General features: G+C 36.9%; 1 protein-coding gene across 1 annotated transcript in view; it reads right to left on the bottom strand.

Annotated features, from left to right (window-relative positions):
* The window catches only part of GPC6 (glypican 6), a 1,283,983-nt gene that overhangs the window by 2,366 nt on the left and 1,264,583 nt on the right, over positions 1-17,034 (bottom strand). Inside the window, exon 8 of the mRNA XM_044670573.1 lies at positions 3,928-4,103. Coding sequence (XP_044526508.1) covers positions 3,928-4,103 — 176 coding nt within the window. The remainder of the gene's footprint in view (positions 1-3,927; positions 4,104-17,034) is intronic.

Here is a 17,034-nt window from a genome sequence, read left to right on the forward strand (position 1 = left end):
CCTTCCTCCTTTCCTCCCTTCCTCCCTCCCTCTCCCCGCCTCTCTGTCTCTCTCTCTGTCTCTCTCTCTGTCTCTCTCTCTGTCTCTCTCTCTGTCTCTCTCTCTGTCTCTGTCTCTCTCTCTGTCTCTCTCTCTCTCTCTCTCTCTGTCTCTCTCTCTGTCTCTCTCTCTCTCTCCCTTCCTTCCTTCCTTCCATCTACCTCTTATAATTCAGAAGACTGAAGAGAACTTTTTAAAAAGGCTTACAAACAGAATTGGAGGTTTGCTTTGGGAGTTGAAACTCAGAAATGCCTGGAATGTAATTTTTTTTCATTTTATGATACAGCCAACTTCTCGATTTTATCATGCTTTTACTAATTTAATTCAACTTTTTTTTAAAGCTATGACTTTTAGTTTTGAGTGCTGGAAAGAATAGGTAGGATTTTAAAAGCGCAAGAGTAGTCAATGGGTAAGAGCTGAGCCAATAAGTGACAAGTTATTCCTGGCAGTTTCAATTAGATAAAGGGCCAGGGATGTATCTGTTAGTGACAAAGTGCTAGTAAGTGACAGTCATCTGTCCTAAGTCCTCTTTATAGGCAGGGACAGAGCAGGTCCCTGTAGAGTGACTCTAAAGCATACCCATTACATTAATACCGCCCCCCCCACTCACACACAGACACAGACATGCCTCTTTTTCTTTGGAAAAAGTCATTAACAGCATTTTAAAAAGACATCATCTTTTCTTAAAGGAATGTTATGAGAAAGTATTTAAATGAAACATGCAAAGGGAAAGCATACATTATATAAATCTATCTCATGTCTGGTCCAAAAGAAATAACTGGGTCAAGAAACAAATAGTTCCTGGTCTGGGGGACAACTCTCCTTTTAATGAATAAAATTGTTCAGTTCAGTCTTACCTGTTTCTGTGTTTGGAGCCCTAGTCTCATTCTTTGTCTTGGACAACCTCTTTACCAGTACTCTTTTTCCATTTCCTTGTCTACCATATGCACCCCTTTCAGTTCCAAAGCCCCAGTGAGCAGCTCCTTCACTCAACATCCCTCCTTAACAAATGCTACATTAACCTTCTTTACATGGAACATCCACTTCCTTGTTATCCACTTATTGATAAATCCTATTTTCGCACTGATTCTATGCCCAATGCCCAATATGGATAAAATGAACTGCTTCTTTTCTCTACCTAATGCCTGATGATGTTAACTGTCTGAGCTGTTTCTGAGATAATGTCATCATCTCCTTACTTGGTGGTTGCTAACAGCTATACTCCAGTATAGAATATTGGTTAGGATCAGAGGGTTATAATTTTGGGCTTTCTCCTTCATTTTACAGATTAGGAAACTGAGCTTTCCTTTCATGCCCCTAATACGTTTCAAATGGTCAGTCGGGAGAGAAACACATTTCTTTGAAATGGAACATTTAAATATCAGATCATGTCATTTGAAAATGCTCTCCTATATCCTTAACATTTACTCTGGTTTATCAGTTCTGATCCATGTGAGGGTTAAAAGAGCACATTAATTAAATTTAGAGATACTAAATTGATAGGGGAATTGTTTTGAAGACTAGTAGGGGCAAGAAGTATTATAACCTTTACATAGCTATTATTAAAAGAGATTTAGAATATTAAAAAAAATGTTAGCAGCAAATAAAGAAAGGAAATTCCAGTTGGAAAAAAATGAAAGCCACATCTCTTTGAGAAAACTAATCATGGATACAGGTATTCAAGAGGGCAAGAATAAGTGATAAAGCAGAAATGTCAAAAGCAACAAGGGTTATGATAGCTATAAAATGTGATAATGGTTTTGAGCTTGAGATAGAAGCCAAAACAGGCAATGCTATTTAGAGCTGTGCATCTAAGTGCATCAGGTCATATCCTTTTTGCAAACAGGCCTCGAGAGATAAAACCAAGAACATGGCAATCTTGTCTCAGCTCGTAAATACCAGAAAGAAGTAGCAAGCACACTTGCAATGAGTTAAGATAAAAGTCATATAAATGCAACAGTCCTTAAGTGACTGATCTTCAGTGAAAGCTGTTATCTAGAACTTTGTCTGATGGCAGGAGGAAAGCTCAATATCTAGAAATCAGAATTTCTGACACGTGGCTTGACAAATCTCCAAACTTGCACCTGGCACTATGTAGAAGCTAAACCAGAAGAGTCGGACTAATCTAGGGCAGAATTTGTTTGAGGTTTGTTATTTATTATTTCTGCTTGGGGAGGACAGGGTTAGATCTTTTACCAAAGTTGCAATTTATAGGTGTAAATTCCAACCCTTGTTTTTGTGGGAGAACAAGGGAAAGACGAGAGAGGTACAGCCCCTAACATGAAAGTTTAGTTAACTGGAATTTTAATCTGATGTTCCCTAGATATGCCAGACAACGGAACGATCTGGACTCTGTTAATTATTATATTTCTGCCTCATTAATTCACACATGCAAGTTTGGAGTTTTGTTCTGGTGTCCAAATTACAGGGTCACTACTGACAAGAGTACATCTCGAGTTCAAGAGATAGTTAACACGATTATTTGCTCTTTTTTTGTGGTTCACATGTTTTCAAAAGATATTTTCTTCATACTTTTGATAACGTGTCAATACTACCTTAATCACTCATGGTATTACATTTAGGAAGTCATTTAGCCTCTCTCTGACTCAGTTTCTTTGTTGTTGTTTAACTCAGCTATATTATTAATCAAATCTTCATTTTTGGGTTCCAGAGACAGAAAGTATTTGTGATCAGTTCATTTTACTTATGATACCTTGAATTAGTCACACATACCAGTGCTTTCACTGTGAAATTAACTCCAGTTTATTATGTGCCTTTCTTGAACATATATTGTTGTTTACAGGTTCTTTTCTCCACTAAGAGATGCGTTTCTTGAGGATGGGGTCTGTTTTTGCCTTTCTTTGAATCCCTGGCACTGAGTACAGTGCCTGGAATATAGGGAGACCTTTGAGGACACATTTTTTTAAGAAGTAGTAGGATGATCTTGACAAGACAAACTTCAGGCTTATTATAACAGAAAAAACCCACCATAGTTACAGATTCTGTCAGATGGCAGAATATCCTGTCTATAGAAATGTAATTGTTGGAGTTATTTAAAATTATACTGAATAAAGCACTAAAAATGTACTGCAAGGGACAACTCTGTAGGATGATAGCTAAGAGGGAAATGACTTAATATCCTCCATCTGTAACTTGTTTCTTTCTATCTCATTAATTCACACATGCAAATATAATCTTTTGCTTCGGTGACCAAATTACAGTCACTGCTAACAAGAGAACAACTAACGTTCGAGAGTTCATTTGCATGATTATTTGCTCTTTTGAGTGGCTCATATGTTTTCAAAAGATATTTTCTCCGTACTTTTGATAACATCTTGACAATACCTGGTTTCAGGTGTTAGTTTCTAGTGAGTGTATGTCCAGAACCTTTTTTTTTTTTTAAACTTACTTTTTGTCTTAGAATCAATGCTGTGTGTTAGGTCCAAGACAGAAGAGCGATAATGGCTAGAAAATGGGAGTTAAGTGACTTGCTCAAGGTCACACAGCTAAGATATCCAAAACATTCTGAACATTTCTGATGCAAAATTTCTAACTCTACAAAAATCCTTATATGTGATATTGCACCAATGAAGAACCATTTCTATCAGCATGGATATTTGGTGGGAAAATAAGCAAAGTCACTTGGTTAGTAGTCAGATATAGTGTCAAGAGGATCTGACTTTCCAATTCTACTTCTCTCTTTTTTTAGGTATGCTGAATGTAAGTTAACAATATTCTAAAGTGAATGTGCTATTTTATCAGTTGTCTAAATGACAATGTTTATTTCTGCCCAAGAAAAAATTTTTGTGGTAATTTTGAAATATGATCCCATTAAATCAGAGTTTCTAAGAGAACCCAAACTTTGATTTTTAAAAGCTGACTGCTTACTCGTGTCTTGGAAATTCACATCATTTCCATTGTATGCATTTTTTAACTTGTTGGTCATCACTCGCAGGGCCATGATCTGTTGTCTTATGAAGGTGTCTGGTCTAGTGATGTCTACATCTACTTCCGGATTATTGATCTGGTTGGTCAGCCCATCATTCATGATCTCAGGCAAATATCTGCAAGGTTGAAAGGAGATAAAAATTATGAAAAAGATTCACTTCAAAACAGGATTCTATTTTGTTGCTTTCTATAATGATATGAGTAAAATAAAATAAATCAAATAAGTTTATTAGTTCAGTTTATGGGAAAATCATCTAGCAACAAATATGTTCACTATATTAGGTGAATAAAACTTTCAAAAGAAACTATGGCTAAAATAGTGACTCCAGCAAGCAAATACTTACACTTCATTACTGTGGTATTAATATCTATGAATGAAGGATGATATGGAGAATTGTGGAATTTAGATAGCCCTCAAACATTTGACTCATTGATTAGATAGTTATTGAGAATGGATCTTAGTTGTCTGGATTATGTTTGATTTTTCATCTTAATTTTAAATGTGTATATCGGGTCTACAAAATAGCAATGGTGCAACCTTGAGGACTTTCTGGAATTAGAACAAACTTCAGGGGAGAAAGACTGCCTTTGAAGGTCCTAGAACGGGGTTCTTAATCATTTTTTTCTGTCGTGAATATTTTTGACAGTCTGTTGAAACCCATGTAATCCCTTTTCAGGATAATGTTCTTAATGTATAAAGGATGAGAATAAGACACAAAGGAAATGAATTATACTGAAGTACTTATAGTTATTTTAAAAAAACAGCACAAGGAGTTCACAGACCACAGATTAAGAACTACTGACCTAGGGGCAGCTGGGTAGCTCAGTGGAGTGAGAGTCAGGCCTAGAGACAGGAGGTCCTGGGTTCAAACCCGGCCTCAGCCACTTCCCAGCTGTGTGACCCTGGGCAAGTCACTTGACCCCCATTGCCCACCCTTACCACTCTTCCACCTATAAGACAATACACAAAAATTAAGGGTAAAAAAAAAAAGAATTACTGACCTAGGAGGAGTTTTAGTCATTAAAAGTTGATATAGAAGATATAGAAGCTTAAGGCTTCTACCAAACTTTATGAAAAAAATGAGCACAAAGGAGATAAGTGGGACAAAGTCCTATTCTTTCAATTCAACAAAATTCAAAAAACATCTGTTAAGCAACTACTCAAGACTCCGGAGAAACAAAGACAATGAAAAATGGTGCCTCTCTTTTTTCTTTCCTTAAAAAACAATCCTTACCACAAGAACCAGCTCTTGGGAGGGTAAGGGGAGTGCTACAGGGGGAAATCCAGGTCAGATAAATATATGTGGATATAGTAATTGATAATTTGATCATAATTACTTTATAAAACACTATACAAAATTGTATGATAACATAATATAATATATAATCATATTATTCTGTTATTGGACAGGACTGATACTTTTGATTAATTAAGTAAAAAACTTTTACCTCCTGTCAGTATCAATTATAAGACAAAAGAGTGGTAAGGGCTAGGTGATCAGAGTTAAGTATTTGCCCAGGATCATACAGCTAGGAAGTATCTGAATTCAAATTTGAATTCCAGTTCTGACTCCGGTACTGAAACTGTATTAATTGTACTCCCTAAATGTCTAAGGACTAATACTTTTTATCAATATACAACTGGTATAAAACATACATATATGGTATTTTTAAATTTTTATATTTTTTCCATGGTTCCATGATTCTTGTTGACTCCTTCCCTTTTCCCTCCCCCATCCCAGAGTTGACAAGCAATTTCACTGGGTTCTACATACATCACTCAAAATCTATTTCTAACATATATAGTATTTTTTTTAAACCCTTGTACTTTGGTGTATTGTCTCATAGGTGGAAGATTGGTAAGGGTGGGCAATGGGGGTCAAGTGACTTGCCCAGGGTCACACAGCTGGGAAGTGGCTGAGGCCGGGTTTGAACCCAGGACCTCCTGTCTCTAGGCCTGACTCTCACTCCACTGAGCTACCCAGCTGCCCTATATAGTATTTTTTTTAAAAAGTTCTTTGTTAGTCAGTTTTAGAGGTACATTTTTAGGGTCTAGTCCAATCTATCTACAAACTCTTCAATTTACCATAAGTAGATGAAATTTAGTCATTTACCTTTTTAATTTTTTTCTAGGTTGTCTACATATAGCTTCGTGATCAAAACTAATATTCTATTAAATTACAACTGATTTTTGAAGTTTTTGTTTCTTTTTTCCTCTAACCTCTACTCTCCCTAATTCAAACTTTTAAATTTATCCTTCAAAATAGGTTGAAGACTTAATAATAATATAATAGGTACTTAGACTGCTTTAAGGCTTACAAAGTGTTTCACATATTAGCTCATTTGATGCTTAAAACAACCCTGGGAGTAAGGGTGCTCTTATTTTCTCAATTTGGGGGATAGATCAGGAACCTAAGGCTAAGGAAGGTTAAGTGACTTGCATAGGGATACAGAGACAAGTAAGTAACTGAGGCAGGATTTGAACTAAGATCTTCCTGACTCTGAGTCTAGCAACATAGAAGTTACCCAAATAATTTTTTACTCCCTTTAAGCAAATGACTTGGAGTGTCCCAGGTCTTCTCATTTTAAGCCCCTTCCAACCTTACTGGTCTTTTTGTTTCTTGTATCTTTGTATTCCAGTATATTCTACTTGTGGTCATTTTTGCCACCAGACTACCATGTTCTCTGATAATGATGCTTATTCTCTCCTCTTCAAATCTCATCTTCAGGTCTCAAATCTTACATATATTTCTGGAGTTATTTTACTGCAATTTTTCATGCCTTTCCCTCTTATTTTCCACTCTTATCCATAAGATTTTATCTACAGTATACTTATGTTAGCAATTATTCTGCTTAGTACAGGCTACCCATTGTCATCTTTCTGATTCCTCCAGGAAACCATCTCTTTTTCTGAAACCTTTCAGGGATGCTAATAGATCCTATCCATCAACTTTCAAACTGTGAAATGGAAAAACACACAAAGGATCTTGCAGTTTATTTTTAAGTCCCTTCTCGGGGTGTTGGATTATATGAATGAAATGCTTGTGTCTGAATTGTTTCATCTGACTTAAATCAAAGGGCTTCTGAGCAGGTCCCGTGTATCCATTTATATCCTGAACAATCCCAACCACAATCAGCATTCACCAAAAAATAAATCAAGAAATACACAAGGCACAATGTAAATTTTTTCCCCAAGAAGTTTGCCGATATTTATTGCTTTTAAAAAATATCCCCATAAAAAAGTCACAGAAGCATATCTCTCTGTTTCTGCAATAAGCCACTAACTTCTATCCTGTACTTCAATTCCCTTGATATGTAAACCTAGTCTGTAATCCAATTTGCAGACCACATCCCACAGGGGCCTCAAATAGCTGATCTGTGGGCAAAATCTCGTTGGGATGCAAGCGTGGTCCAGATGTCTGGAAGAAAAGACGAAAATTGTGCTCATGAGATCCCCAATTCTAGGACTTAAGGATCTGTACCCCTTTGTGTCCAGGGATAACGGCTCTGAAGGAACCAATGAACACTACAGAAATATGCTTTTGTTCGAATCTGAACTCTTTTTATGTAACATAAAGAAGATGGCATCTGATTATCTGTTGGTTGAAGTAATATAATGTGTCAGGCTTCCTGCAATCTGCCTTCACATAATAGTGACTATCAGAACCTAGTAGAACAAAGGCAAGGATTCCAAAAGGAACAAAAGCCAGCCAAGGACATGAAGCTTCACCCTCCGCTGAAACAACAGCTTCTCAAAGGACGAAAGGTGACAGTCAGTTTTGGTGTTGCTCCTTGATGTTTCAGCAAAGGATTACTGCGGATGTACCTGTGTTGAGTCAGAGGACTTTGGGTTTTGTTTTCTTTTTGTACAATGCACTCAGTGGCCTGCCAGCTAAGACTCATTTATCAGAAGCCGGCTGCAATAGCTTACATGGGAATTCTTCCCCTGGGAGCCAGAACATCCAGGAACAATAAGAGACTGCCAAGAATGCCTAGCCTCTAGCTGGGCCTACTGATGCTTCCCTAGTTTCAATGAAAACAAGAACAATGCACCAATGTCCTCAAAAACCTTTTCTCCTCCCTGCGTATTCAAAGGATAACTTTGGAGACAATATAGGACTTTAAATCTGAAAAAGAAGGGAAATGACCACTTTGTCGATTACCAGAGGTAGAGATGGAAAATAAATCCACAGAGCTGTCTAAGAGTGGGAGGTAGAGCCTGTGGGGGTCTGTGAAAGCCCTCCACAGAACTAGCATCTCATATACCAATTTGGTTTTTGATCTGCAAGGCTCAGGGGGGCCCTTACATCTTTTCTACTAACCCACAAAGAGAAAGTCCTTTTTGAACTCACAGCTTTGATCCCTTTAGTCGGTTTCACACAAATCAACAGTTGGGACTGACTGTGTCCCATCCGGTCATCATCACTGGATTTGTAGAGGAGGTGGGCTAGAGGTGGCGAGGGAGAAAGGATTGCCTTGGTTTTCATATTTAGAGGGTCACTTTTGAAGGCATGTCTGCCTAGAGCAGGGAGACTCTCCAAAGAGGTGACAAGCTGCAATACTAAAACTGAGATAAGCCACTGCCTCTTCTTCCTGAGATTTCACTCTATGTGATTTGTGAAGGGGAAGCACCAAAGGATTTGGAAGCATGGCTGGCATTTTTGGTAAAGGGCTTTCTGCTTTGGAAAGGGCCTGTTGGAGTGGGGTGGGGCTATCTCTTGGCCTGTGCCTTGGATATCTCTTGCTTTTTCTCATCTAGTTGTAATTATAGTTTTCCCTCTTCCTTAATTGTGTAGAAACATTGCTGTCGAAGACTAAGGTGGTAGCAGTGCAGGAAAATTTAATACTGTGGTTGTGGTCAGCCCTACAGATAGTATGATCTACAGGGGCATTAACCAGTCTGCCTGGGCTCCAATTATTTATGCGATTGGCATCTCCCTAACTAGAAATTTTTTCATCTAGTGCATACTGGTCCTGGGGCAAGTAACACATAGAAAGCATGCAGCACAGCTGAGGCAGTCAGGACACTGCACTGAGAGGGAATGACAAAGAATGGCACAAATCTGATGTAGGTTATGGAAGCAGGAGGGAGAGGAGGCATTCCAGCTTGACATCTAGTAATTCCCCATATTAATCATTTATGCTAACCAGCTTCTAAGCTTTCACGTTTTTTGAGTTGCTGAAAGACTATAACTATGGTAGCCACCTGTAAATTCAGGATCTGGAGACAAGGTCACCATTTCTCTCTCCTAGTTAAAGCTTTACCCACTAAATGAATGTTGTTGTTCCACCGTTTTTAGTCATGTTTGACTCTTCAAGGCTCCCTCCACCTGTGGTTTTCTTGGCAAAGATGCTGGAGTGGTTTGTCATTTATTTTTCCAGTTCATTTTACAGATGAGGAAACTGAGGCAAACTGGGGCAAGCGATTTGCCCAAGGTCACACAGAGAGTTAATATGTGAGTCTGGATTTGAATTCAGGAAGATGAGTCTTTCTGACTCTAGACCCACTACTCTATCCTCTCTGCCACCAAACTAACCCAATGCAGTACCTAAAATTCCTACCATCAGAATTCACCCTTTCATTTAACGTACTATTTCCAGAAAGCCCCTTATGAAATACAACTATGTTACCTGGCAGTGCTCACAAGCTAAGTGAGTACTGATCTCTGGGTGTATTAGTACCAATTAATCATTAAGACTTAAAGGGTCAGATCTTGAGGGAATAAGATGTAAGAAACATACATTTTAATGGTTATCAATAATTGGTCAAGGCCAGGTCAAGCTTGCTATTGTGTCATATGAGAACTAATTAAAGGAGCTAAAGATGATTAGTTTGGAGAAGTGTTGAAGGGTGGGGAGTGGAGGGACTTGAGAGTCATCTTCTAGTACCAAAAGGTTCATGTAGAAAAATTACAGTTGTTTTGTTTGGATTGAGAAGTCAGAAATTGGAGGAACAGGTAAAAATTCCATAGAGGCAAATTGATGCTTAATATCAGGAAAATGATCCTGATGATTAGTTTTGTCAAAGGATAATGGGCTTGTCCTGAGGAGGAAATGGGTCCTCACCAAGAAAGTGTACTTAAGCAAATGATAGTATGTATTTTTTTCAATTTGATTTTACAAATTACATGTAATAACTTTCCACATAAATTTTCTGAAGTGATATGATCCAAATTCATTCTCTCTCTCTCTCTCTCTCTCTCTCTCTCTCTCTCTCTCTCCCCCTCTCCCTCTCCCTCTCCCTCTCCCTCTTCCCAGAGCTAGTAAGCAATTCTATTTAGGTTAGACATAAATTATCATGTATCATGCATAAAATATTTCTATATTGTTCATTCTTGTAAGACAATACTCATCTAAAACCAAAACCACCAAATAAAAACCCATCTAAACTAAAGTGAACAATTTTGTTTTCGTCTGCATTCTTACTCCAATAGTTCTTCCTTTGGAGGTGAATAGCATTTTATTGTCCTAAGTTCCTTAGAATTGTCCTGGATCATTGTATTGCTAAGAGGAGCAAAATTGTCTAAAGCTCTCTTCATATTTTATGTATTGGAATAGACATTGTTTTCTTTTATTGCCAGACAACCAAAACTGTGTTTCCATAGCTTTTCTCTCTATAATATGAAATACTACCCAAAACAAAAGTGGGTCCATCTTCAGTTGCTTTTCCATCATCTTGAAGATGTCCAATTTTGTTGTTGTTGGGTTTTTTTTGGTCATGGTCTGACTCTTTAGTGACTCCGCTTGGGTTTTCCTGACAAAGATACTGGAATGGTTTGCTGTTTCCTTCTCCAGCTCATTCTGGAGATGAGAAAATGGAGGCAAACAGGATTAAGTGACTTGCCCAGGGTCATACAGCTTGTAAGTATTTGAGTCTGGATTTGAACCATTGAAGAGGAAGGAGTCTTTCTGACTATATGCCCAGAACTCTTATCTACTAGATGTCCAGTAGAGATCTTGAAGTCAACACATCCCAAAACAAATTCATTATCTTTCCCCCTAAACTTCTGCTGCCTTCAAACTTTCCTATTACTATGCCATCAATATTCTAAATATTTGTTAACTTGAATAAATTCAAGTTAAGTAATTGGAAGGTATTCACTGGATATAGAACACTGGACTGGGTGCTCAGGTAGCTATCTTTAAGAAGACACTATCCCTCGCTCTTGGGAATTAGTTCACAGTCTATTAGGAAGTTTGAAGTATGGCAAACAACTATAATACAAAATCATACATAGTAAGTTCACAAACTAAAGCATGAGGGAAAGCTTCTTGTTGGAATGGCACTTGCCCCATGGGAAAAAAGGAGGAGGACATTTCTGGCATAGATTTAGGAAAAGATAGTATATATTTAGGGAATAGTAAGTATTTCAGTTTGGTTGAAGCATGGTTTGGAAGGAGATGTCAGATTATGGTGATCCTTTAAAGCCTGGCTAGTAAATTCATACTTTAATTGTCAGGCCACAGGGACCCTTTGGGAATTTTTGAGCAAAGGCATGACATGATCTGACCTGTATGTATGATTAGTTTGACAGAAGCATAACTACTACTACTACTACTACTACTACTACTACTACTACTAATTGATATACATATAGCCCTTTGATGTTCACAGTTCCTTTCTTGATAACAACTGTATGAGGCAGATGAAACAAATATTATTATCTCCCTTTTATAGTTCAGGAAACTGAGGTCCAAGGAGTTCCAGTGACTTGTCCTGGGTCACATAGCTTTTGAATGTGTCACAACTAGGATTTGAATCCAGGACTTTTGACACCAGATTCAATGAAAGTGACTTGAGCATTATTTTTGGAAGGTTATCAACTCCTATTTTAGACTCAGCTCCCAAAGGTTTGCTGAGTGTGGGAAATCCTTTATGATATATGGTTTAAGAGAGCTCTGAATATTTTTTTTAGTCTTTGGGGATTTAGTTAGCAATAAAAATAATAAAGATCTTAATTCAAAATACACAGACTTAGTAAATAGCCACAGTTCTTCATAGTCTTATTATCACAATTCATTTTGTTGATAATCTAAATTTAACACATTTAGTAAAACCTGACTTGGTTTGTTGTTGTGTTTGGTTGTTGTCAATTGTCAATAATTGATTTATTTCCCAGATTTTTTCCATTTATCCTCTCTCTTACAACTTAAAACATTTACTTTCTGGCCTAGGGGATGATGACTGATGACTTTGTTGTTTCTATAAACAATGAGTTAATATGGAAACATCACGGAGAAATTTGCAGGAAAAAAGTTCATTTTTGATCAATCTAAGGAATCTTGGTCTTTAGCTCCCTCTTCAAGTACTTTTTCCCAAGCAGCATCTAAGAAAGTATAAAACAAATGCTAAACACTTGAAATTTTTGGCTGGCTTAGTGTAATGACTGAACATTGTAGAAAAGTGGGAAATTGTTTTGAATCCTTCATAGTAGTATATCTAGAAATCATTGACTCAAGAAATCCCAACTGTTTCTCCATGAAATCATTTCTGCCCTAATAAGTGATGTGCATGCTGATGGAAATCAGCCTTAAAATGACTTTCTTTTCAGTTCTTCTCATGGTCCCCCTTCCCTTTAAGGCCTTTTGCACTTAGAACAAGCCTTTCTGAGAAGAATGGGGATAAACCAAACCTCTTAAGGAAAACAGAGATAATACAACTTAAAATGCCCACATTTTCAAAAAGAGCAGAGAAGTTTTTGGATATGTAGAAAGAAGAATATTTAACACAATGCCATTATTACTTCTTTCCCCCTTAAATGAATCAACAAAGAGTTCTAACCCTTATATGCTAACCATATAAAAATTTTATTTCTTTTTATGTCTATGCTTTCTTGCCTTAGATCTAATCATTCTTCCCTGACTCCCTTATAGACAACTCATTCCTGCCACTGGGCTGTGGAAAATACCCTTCTTGGAGATGATGAATGACTGAAAATGTACTCCTAAGGTCTCTAGGTTCACCCTGGGAACTTTAGAAGTCTCAGATTTGTAACATGCAGCACAAGTCTTTAATTTTTTTCCTTTGGCCTTCTAGATTATTATTGATTTTTCCACCATTACTTACTAGCTTCCTTTCAATTCCCATTTGTCTGAGTTGAGTCAGAGTGTTGCATCGTCTTTCTCCCATTTTCTCTTAGGAAGTTATTTAGGCAAGTGAAAAATGGGAGTTACAGAAGTGGCATTTCAAATCCCTTTCTTGTTGATTGCTGAAAATGGACCCCCTTCCAGCCCCCCACCGCTTCCTTGTGAGGAATCTGATAGACAATTGAAGTTAATTCTAAGGAAAATCCTTCCCTTCGGCTATTCTTTCACTCTCTGGTGGTGGGCCAGATGTGAGACAGTCATCAATTGAATGAAAAGTTCTTGCTCACCTGACCTCTGACAGCATCCCATTGGAGGGCAAAAGTTTGTGTTGAAGTTATCCGTTACATTTGATAGCTATGTGGCCTTATTTCCCATGTCAGATTTCTGGCTTGAAATAAGACTCAAACCAGATTTGTTCATTATTGGGACAACTTGTGACACATTACCTGGACTCGTGGTCATCTCGAGGGAGGTATGAGACCTGGAGTAAATTGCATTGCGTGTACTGACCTTGCTAAAGTATTTATTTAGGTGAAATCAGGTCAGAATTGCAGCCTTGGAGGAGGGAAAGGGCTAAAAGGGACATAGGAAGCTAGAGGGGCACATTGGAGTGGTGGTGGTGATAGGGAAGGAAAAAGTCTTTATTACTTTGTTTTTCTAACATTGGTTTGCAAGTCAGCCCTATTTACAGAGTCAGCATAACACAGTGGATGAAGTCCAGGACTTGTAGTCTGGGAGACTTGGGTTTGGACTCTCCCTCAGATGTGTACTAATTGTATGACCCTGGGCAAGTCCCTTAAACTCTTTGCATCTTGGTTTCCCCATCTATAAAACAGGTGGATGTAGAGCGCATGGCAAATTTCAAGGTCCTATATAAATATTAGATATTCTTACCAGTGTATCTACGCTACTTTGCTTTGGCACTAGTTGATAGAGGAGCTCCTGTTTCTCTTGTCTCATGCCTACTTGGGTCATCACCTAGATGACACCTAGATGAGATCCCCCCAAAACATAGGACATGGGACCTACTCAGGGTCTCAGGGACAATCACACATATATTTCTCTTGCTCATGTCTTAGCATGCAAAGATTGAGAATGAAGATTATAATTAATGAAAAAACATTTTCAGATTTTCTATTTATTAAAATGATCTAGCTCTGTCTTTCATAGATTGTAAGATACTTGAGAGAAGGGACTTTCTGTTTTTGCCTTTGTATGAATAAATAAATAAATGTAAAAAAGCATTTAATAAGTATTTATTACTATGGATCAAACACTACGTATAACACTAAGGCTATTCCTGTCTCCAAGCCTTTTGTTCTGGCTGTCCCTTCATATTTGTAATGCTATGCTCCCTTTCTCTTGATTTCCTTCAAGACTTAGCTCAAATCCTACTCTATATGAAACTTTTCTGTTTTTAAATGTTTATTCTTTTCTTCATTTTTTTCAATTAAGCATTTATTTTTTCTTTCTTACCCTGACATCCCAATTCAGGAAAAAAAGAAAAGAAAAACAAGATTCTTATAACATATTCACAGTCGAATAAATCCCCATGCTGGTTATATTTTTTAAAAATGCATATTTAATTCTGTATGTTGAGTCTATCACTTCTTGGTCAGAATCATTACTGGTCCTCTGCCAAAATCATGGTTGATTTTTCTATTGATCAGTTATTCTTTCAAGATTGTTTGCCTTTTCACTGTTATTATGATATAAACTGTTCTTTTATGTCCTACTTACTTTATATCAGTTCATACAAGCCTCTCCAGGTTTCTCTGAAATTATCCTTTTCCTTATTTCTTATTACACCATAGAATTCTATAACATTTATGTCATAATTTGTTTAGTCACTCCCCAGTTGACAGGTGCTGCCTTAGTTTTCATTTTTTTTTTTGCTACTATAAAAAGAGCTAGTATAATAAACACAAATCTATATATACACAAATATATAAAGATATAATATACATACAAATATACACATATATAGTTAAAGAAACTCTTTTTGTAGCATATTTCATATTATTACCTTGGGACCCTTATCAGTGAATGTTAACACTGTCTAAGTACACACAGACTCATAGGAATGCTTGTCTGGTCATCTTTATGCTTTGCTACTTTGGACTTCCCTCTGGCTATGTAGGGCTCCATTTCCTAGGATTTTTATTGGTGAGATTTCACCATGTCTAGGCATGCTCAGGCTTTCCACAATGCACTCCAGCTACCTACATGTACTCTGATCATTCCCATGCTTTGGCACTGGTATAACCCTTCCCAGTCCTTTCTATTTGGGGAACAGAAATTGAATCAGTAATAATTCTTGGGGAAGCTCTCTCTTCTCTTCTCTTCTCTTCATCTCAAAACCTCTTGGCATCATCTCCCACCAATACAAAGCAGTGGCATCAACTAGGTAAAGGTGAAAGCCATTTTTTGATAGTTTTTGATAGTTTTACTTACAGAATTAAAGATCATTTTCCAGAACTTTTACATCAATCCACCAAGCTCTACCAAGAGTACAGTAATATGCTTTAATTCCTCTCTGAAATTTACCACCTCCATGTTTTATCTTTGGTAATTTGTTAGTTTTAATTTGCATGTCTTATTGTCATTAATGGTTAAGTATTTTTCAAATGGGCATTGATAGTTTGCCATTTAGCATAAATATGCTACTGTTCCATTATCTCTGGTGCTTTTAAAGACAATGTAGTTTTCCTATTTTGTTGTTTTGATATTGCCTATTTTCATTATAGGCTTGTCTCAAAAAATTATTGTTATTTCTGCTTTTGGCAGATTACCTGGAATAAAACAAATTCTACTCTAAATCCACCTTTCAATTCTGAATGAATCCCTGTCTTTTAAGAATGTTTCTTGTATGCAACAAATTCATATATATATATATATTTTTTCTAATCCATTGTTACCCTCTTTCATTTAGTTAATTGAACTTCATTCAATTAAACAATAGAGATGCTTAATCTATTCCCATTATGATCTTTAAGTTTGAATTTTCTCTCCATCAAGCCATGCTGTTTTTTTTCCTCCAGAGGAAAAAAAATCATCTGCACTAGGCATCTGCAGTTTGCTTTGCTTGGAACAATTATATTCCATTATCTTTACTTCTTTCTTTCCTTGTCGACCAGACTAGTCTATCACTTTCCATATTTTGAGAGAGATATGACTCTCTTCCTAATCTCCTATTCATTTAATTATTTCCTGCTAAAATCTTAAAACAAACAAACAACTTTTCCTTTCCCAAGCCATATAAGGGCTAATAGTTTATTAGTTTCCCATTCATCTAATCACATCTTTGTATTTGAATATCCCTGACTGTGGTGCCCCTCAATTTTAAGACATAGCAAGTCCCTTTAAAATGCTTATCTTCCATCTTAGATTCAATACTGTGTATTGGATCCAAGGTAGAAGAGCAGTTAGGGCTAGGCAATGAGAGTTAAGTGACTTGCCAAGGATCATACAGCTAGGGAGTGTCTGAGGCTAAATTTGGAACCAGGACCTCCTGTCTCTAGGCCTGGTTTTCAATCCACTGAACCAATTAGGTGTTCCTTTGTCTTCATTTTCTTAATGCTACTTAGGATAGAATTCTAAAGGCATAATGGGTGTACTCTTGTTCTTAATATAACCTTTCGGTAAGTAAGCACTGAACTACATGTTTCTTTCAATTTATTCAAATTTATTTGTCTTTCTTAAATATATTACATTTTCATTTTAATAGACTTTTCCCAGTTCTGGTTTTCTTAAAAAGAATGCTCAAAAGTCATCAATTCTTTTAAAAAGTAACTTTCCCTGTAGAATTATGGTTAATTCTGTAGAATATATTATTGTTGGATTCAAATCATCTTCATTTACTTCTTGTCCTATCATATCCTAGGGAGGCTGGCCTTTCTTTCTTTCTTTCTTTCTTTCTTTCTTTCTTTCTTTCTTTCTTTCTTTCTTTCTTCCTTCCTT

Source organism: Gracilinanus agilis, chromosome 3 (genome assembly GCF_016433145.1).
Source record: "Gracilinanus agilis isolate LMUSP501 chromosome 3, AgileGrace, whole genome shotgun sequence".
Lineage (NCBI taxonomy): Eukaryota > Metazoa > Chordata > Mammalia > Didelphimorphia > Didelphidae > Gracilinanus > Gracilinanus agilis.